Consider the following 7,144-nt stretch of genomic DNA (forward strand, 5'->3'; position numbering starts at 1 on the left):
TTAACATCAAAACCAACAATTACACCACCACATATTTGTAGACCACCCTAAACCTCAAACCACCAAAATTGAATCTTTTGCCTTCCAACCAGAATCAGCGACATGATGATCATTGTTGCAGTTAGAGTGGAGGCTCTGCGACTAAACCTTATTAATGGGCATTTGAGAGGTTGACAACTAAACCAAATGAGCAATTTTAACTTCCATCTTTTTACACTTAACTAATAAGAACAACGTGGAACTGCTTGTTCTTAGTTAAGTATAAAAAGCTTAGCTTAATTGTGTGCACACGTAGTTTATATAATATATATATAAAGCACAACATTGGTCTGCTTGTTCTCAGTTTTCAAGTAAAATTGTCAATTCAAGTTCCTGTGATGAAACTTTCATTTGTTATCGATGTGGTGGGGTTACGGCGAGTATATTCTATTTGCTTTATGTTGCGTTCATCTCTCATACAAACACTCGGATAGTGGACATTTCAATTTATGAAAACCATAATAACATTTTCTCTAAAACTTTTCAATTTATGTAAACTGGATTTTTCAAGTAGTACTTGTGGCTTTGTTTATCACATAAAAGTTTCGATCCCAATTTTAAGGAATCTATCCATGTTAAAACAATGAGTCATCTATAAATCCTTGATTAAAAGAAAATTAATCAAGCCAAAAGTATTCCTTCCATCACAGTAAATGCTTTTCCTCGCAAAATCACTCTCTGGTTTTGCTCATCCAAATGAATATTCAACACCCCTCCTCTTGGTGATGCCTGAATAGGATAATCAATAATAGCACAATATGATCAAACGTTGGAGATCAAGAGAGGTAGAGTAAGCTAAGTGGGAACACAGAGTATAAAACAAGAACCTGATATGCAACAAAATCACACTTTCCCAGTTCTTTACTCCAGTATGACGCCAAGGAACAATGAGCACTCCCTGTAACAGGATCCTAAAAGCCATGGAAAACAAAAGAACTAACTTAATTCTGGATAACCATGGACAAACCGAATCGAATCACCTTCTCTAATTCTAGCTAGGAGAAGGTTGAGATATTGGTAATGAAGACTAGGGTTCCAACTTCAAATCCCATGAGGATAGCCATAACTCCAGCCTCATATATGAAGAACAAGTGATGAGCAAATGTTTAACAAAACAGACTCAAGCAATATTATCTAAAAATTACAAATAGCTTAAAGAAACACCCTGAGGCTTGAAGACAAGAAAAGCAAGCTGATTATTACCTCATTGATTCCATATTGTGGAGAGAAGGACCTACTGTAAAAATCGAATTCAGACTCAGGAGGAGCCAACCCGGTCACTATTGTCGCCTTAACGGGAAATTTTCCTATGACATCAAAGTTTGGCTGAATATCTGTAACAGATTTTGCTGATGGGACCACAACCTTGAAGAAATTAACAAGCCTGACTTAGAAAATTTACACACACATATGAAGTTCGAACAAGAGGTGAACATAATATAAAGATTAAACATGTCCAGAATAAGTAGGTATTACAATGAGATAATCCAAAGTAGTTGTTCTTCTTATATTAATAACTGAAGCACCACCCAACGCCTTAGATATCATTGAAACCTCGACAGAATTGAATTCCGCATTTGGATCGCTAGGAAAGTTCAATTCGATAAAGAAGCCTTTGCGTGCTTCATCATCAGATGCCTTGTTATTTTGACCAACTTTCTTAGCTGTTAGAAATCCAGACAAGGTGACAAACTCAATAACATCAGAATCTATTTTTCCAGATGAAAATAGCGTATGTGCAGCTGCTAATGTCGCGTGTCCGCAAAGAACAACCTGCACAAAAGAATGCAAGGGAAATGTTGGTACAAGTCATTAGTTCAAAGAAAACTATTTAATCCTTTTTTTTTTTTTGAGATTTTAACTTGCAAAGTTGAAGCTAGCACGTACCAAATTTTATTATATTTATTCCTTATTACTCAACTTAGTAAAATGATAGTAAGGGTCGAACCCACGAGCACTATTATTCAATTTATCATTCAAAATACGAGATTTTTTCAAGATTTAATATCATAAAATAAAGTAATAAACAAAGAACAATAAATAATACAATTTTAAAGAAACAGCTAAGAATTATTCTCCACATTGGACAATCAATTTGTCCCGCAGGCCGCGACCACTACATTCTATCCCTTATGCCACGGCCATAGCAATTTTTTGTTTTTTTTTTCAGTTTTCTTCAGCTGCAGCCACTAACGGTATTTTAACCATAACTTTGTTGATATAACCGAATTGTACAATTAAAAAAGTTGTGGAAAGCTAAGAAAAATATCTTAAACTTGTATTTCTAAAAATATTTCCAAAAGAGTATTGAAAAATTGTCAAAATCAAATATGAAATTTCAGACTTCTAACTCTGAGCTTAACCATTGTTTGTAAAACATCTTTATTTTAATGTTTTGAAAATTCTTAAAACACAAAATAAACTAATTAAAAATATATAAATAAATAATCAAGTTCATGTTTGTAGAAGAATAATGAATTAAAAATAAATAAATTTGACACTTATCAAAAATCAACACCAAAGTTTCAATATCTATGTGGTATTAGTAATCCACATAAAAATGAAGTGTTGGTAAAAACTTTCTATTTACAGAAAATCAATTAATTTTGTTATTTACCGACCTTCCTTTTTTAGAAAGTCTTGTTACTTTGTCATGCCTATAAATATAATTCTGCTCTTCAGTTTCTGACACACGGTTTTGGTAAACACTTTTGAGAGAATTTGTAAGGGTTGAGAGAACAAGTGAGTTTGTGAGTTAAGTCTTGTTTTGCTGTTTCAAGACTTAAGTCGAGAGAAGGTATTGTAGCTTGGTTTTGCAAAGTTCAGGGAGTGACTTTTGTATAGAATTGAGTGTTGTTTCTAGGTTGTAACAGAACCATTTTTCCCATATGGAAGAGTGGAAGACCATTATATTTCGTCGAACCAGTATAAGTGGCTTTGTTATTTTTTACTGTTTTATTGCTCATTTTATTTCCTGTTTTTCTGGTTTTGCTTAGGTCTTGCTGGTGTTTTTTTATTATCTTAATCTAGATTGTGTTTTGAGTCTTGTATTGTTAGTATTTACAACAATCTACTTCTATAAAAGATGCAAATAGAAATCATGATGAGTTGAGCCACAACACAAGCAAAGATAACTAAAGAAATAAGCAATTGATCTTAGTTGAATTATTCAAGACAGAACAAGGTATACCTATATATAATTGAAAATTAGTACATATACTCTTATTAAGTCATAGTCACAAACAAATAACAAGCATTAAAATCTGTGAAAGTGAGCAATTGGAGGTGTGAAACAGTGAACAGAAAAATGGAAGTAAAGTGGAGAGTGAATTTTGTGTGAAAGAGCTTAACACTTCTCAATGAGTTAGCTGCTATTTATACTGAACAACAACTGAAGTGATACAGGAAAAAGTAGCTAATTACAATGCTATTAGAGCCGACTACAACAGAAAGATGAAAAAGGCTAACAGAAAATCTGTTAGTAATACTAACTAACAATCTAACTGTATATTGTTTCAAACAAAATCAATGTTATGGGTTTTCAAATCAACTAATTTTTCACCAAAAAGCAAAAACCAAGAAAATAAATTGTAAAATATGTATTTCCTTTTTGTAATTTTATAAAGTAAATGAAAGTGTAACTAAAAGAAAGGTTGAAAAACAAAGTGTTTTCCATTTGAATTGAGGGAATGGCACAGTTGACACTTGACAGACCTCAAGAACAGGAGTGAACCATCTAAGACGGAACCTTGGAGTTGAAGATCCCTCAGATTCCGACTCAGTGAGCAGCCGAGTCAGGTAACAAGTCACGGGCATATTGAACTCGGTGGCCACCGATTGCAACCAGTGGTCGTCTCTGTCCTCCTCCAGCAAGCAAACAACTGCTGGGTTTCCCTTGAAGGCTGAGTCTGTGAACGCATCTACCTGTTTGACATCAACTCAGTACACAAATATATATATATATATATATTAATATTATATGGAGTTATGAGAGTACCACAGTGTAGTTGACGGGTTTCATCGCCATTAAATTTGGGAGACTACTAAGGCAAATGAACAAGTATATAGAGATTGAGTTAGAGTGAATGTTTTTCTTCTTTTCGTTTCAGGTGAGCTTTTCTGTGTCGTTCGTTCGTATATTACTATATTAGTATGAGAACTCTTTATCCAATTACAAGGTTCAAGTCTCATCTTATAAATTTGTATATCTTTTTAAATGTATATAATTTATTATTGATATTTTCTTCTTTTAGTTTAAGTGGAAAAACAAAAGGTTTATATTAAACAAAACAAAAGTTGATCAAAAAAAAAAAAAGAGTACATTTTATTAGGTTTTAAAAGCATGCATATATATATATATATATTTTACTTTAGGTTCAACGAAAAGAAAAGTCAAGGTCAATTATAATAAACATTTTTTAGATGAGTGAGTTTTCTTGATAGCCAGCCAAGATTGACAAAACTAGTTCAAGCTACCTACCTGAGGAATAAAAATATGAGAGAAGAGAAGAAATTCCTACTTTCCTTGATACGACCATTCTTTTAATTGATATATTAAATTATTATTATATATATATATAAGTACGTAGAATCCACTTGTGAAGCACTAAAACATTTTTTTCAAGAAAAAAACATAACTAATAGTAAATTAAGAAAATAAATGAATTAAGAATTAATCTGTCATTGAGCCTACACTTCTAACCAACTTTCTTTGTTGACAAAAGAGGCACTATAACTAGCACTACAAATACAATACAAGTAGGGCTGACAATTTTCGATACGACACACTGATACGACTAAAAAACGACACGAAATAAATGAGTTTGGGTGACACATTTAATTTTCGTGTCATAATCGTGTCGACACATTTAACATGTTTATTAAACGTGTCATTTTCAGGTCAACCCGCTTAACCCGAAAATGACACGCTTAAGATACGTTTAAGATTATATAAACATTTTAATTTATTTATATTATGTTAATTGTGTCAATTTCATGTCAATTTCGTGTCGTGTTATTACACGTTTAATTGTGTATTAATCGTGTCAGTTTTAGATTTGTGTCAAATGACAAATTTATTAAACGTGTTATCGTGTCGGTCGTGTGACCCGCTAAGATAATCGTGTCGTGTACGGGTTTGGATTTCTGATACGAATAATAATCGTATCGTATACGGGTTTACTCTAATTGTGTCGTGTCATAATCGTGTCGACACGATTATGACACGATAACACAAATTGCCACCCCTAAATACAAGCACATATCTATCCATACATTGAAACTTTCAAATCTAAACCTAAAAATAAATGAACCATGATGGCAGCCTAATACATTATTTTACATTTAGATGTATAGATAAATTATGAGCATCCACATCTTTTATTCAAAGTACACTGTGATAGGGATGCCCCTGCCCAATAAATTACCAAGCACTTTATTTTGACATTCTTAGACAATGTGAAAGATGAATACTTGGGATTTCAACATGACCCTTTTCTTCTTTCTTATCCAAGTTATATTACACATATTATTATCATTTTAATTAAAATATAATTCACAAATAGAAATTTTTTAGTATTATTAATGTCAAATTATCAGGCTTAATTTTTTTTTGGGAAAAAAGAGACTGAGGTCAAAGAAAGACTGATCCCCTCTCAATAAAATTGAGAGCCCTCACTTATGGCAGAGGAATACCGTGGTTACAAAACTAGAACAAAATCAAAACCCCACAACAAGCACTACACACAAAAGTTCAAACCAGAAATTGCCCCAATCTCTAATAAGATCAAAGAAGGCAACCCCCGCAAAACACTTGGTTCTATACACCCAAGTAGCCACCCAAAATTTTATCTTATCCCAAATAGTCTCTGCTGAATTAAAAATATCTTCGAAGATTCTGTTATTTCTTTCTAGCCATAGGCCCAAAAAGTGGCTAACAATGTAGTTTGCCATAAACGAGAAACCTGCTTGCCGCCCCCTAACCGAGTAAAAAACAATTGAGAACAGTTAGAGGGCATACACCAAAGAATACCAAGACTTTTCTCCACACCTCTCTAGAAAAATGACACTCCATGAATAAATGGCTAGTAGATTCCTCTGCCTGCTTACAGCAAATGCACCAACCAAGGGATAAACAATGGTAGGGTCTCCTTCTTTGCAAGTTTTCATGAACATTTAGTCTATTATTGAAGACCAACCAACCAAACACTTTAACTTTCGAAGGAGAAACACTTTTCCACAAAGACTTTGCCCACTCCTCTATTGAACCCAAATGAGCATAACTTAACCTCCAAAAGGCCGACCTGCAAGAGAAAATTTCATTAACGTCAGGGGTCCACGCCCTCCGGTCTTCTAAAATTGCTGGCAAAGCCACCCTCTCTAACAATTGTAATAATTGAGTGAGACTGGTAACCTCCCTATCAAATAGATTCCTTCTAAAATGCAAATCCCACCCCAGAATTTCCAAACCCACCTCACCTCCAGAAACCACCATATCCCTAACCAAACAATTATTGGACGTGGAAATAAAAAATAGGTCTGGGAATTGAAGCTTTAAAGGAGCATCGTTAATCCAAATATCTTCTCAAAATCGAATTCGGTCCCCCTTCCTAACCTTGAAACTTACCAACTGAAGATACTCCTCATAAAGAGAAGAAATATTTTTCCACGGACCACGAACAGACAACCTCCCCCCTCTACCACTGTCCCAAAAACCTCCACCCCCCCAATACCTACTCATCACCACTCTATGCCACAAGGTGTTCTTTTCCAGCAGAAATCGCCACAGCCATTTCAAGAGCAAAGCCTTATTTCTCGAGTCCAAATTTCCAATACCAAGACCCCCGTGATCCCGAGATTTACAAAATTCTTTCCAAGAGACTAGATGATCGGACTTAGAATGATCCGCACCTTCCCAAAGAAAATCCCGCATCAATTTTTCCAAAACTTCTACCACACCTTTAGGAATAAGAAAAAGCGACATATAATACACCAGAATAGAAGAAAGAATCGATTGAATAAGTGTCAATCTACCACCCCTAGACAAGAAAGCACACTTCCACCCATCCAAACACTTAGCACAGCTCGAAACCACGGGCTCCCAAAA

General features: G+C 34.2%; 1 protein-coding gene across 1 annotated transcript; it reads right to left on the bottom strand.

The window, feature by feature from the left end:
* Positions 1-506: 506 nt before the first annotated feature.
* On the bottom strand, positions 507-4,404 carry LOC133792167 (uncharacterized). Its single transcript, XM_062230087.1, has 6 exons — positions 4,037-4,404; positions 3,754-3,963; positions 1,516-1,812; positions 1,243-1,404; positions 867-950; positions 507-768 (listed from the first exon to the last, which is right to left on the bottom strand). The coding sequence occupies exons 1-6, from the start codon at positions 4,064-4,066 to the stop codon at positions 661-663; spliced, it is 891 nt and encodes a 296-aa protein (XP_062086071.1). The 5' UTR covers positions 4,067-4,404; the 3' UTR covers positions 507-660.
* Positions 4,405-7,144: the final 2,740 nt, after the last annotated feature.

The sequence above is a fragment of the Humulus lupulus genome, chromosome 1 (genome assembly GCF_963169125.1).
Source record: "Humulus lupulus chromosome 1, drHumLupu1.1, whole genome shotgun sequence".
Taxonomy (NCBI): domain Eukaryota; kingdom Viridiplantae; phylum Streptophyta; class Magnoliopsida; order Rosales; family Cannabaceae; genus Humulus; species Humulus lupulus.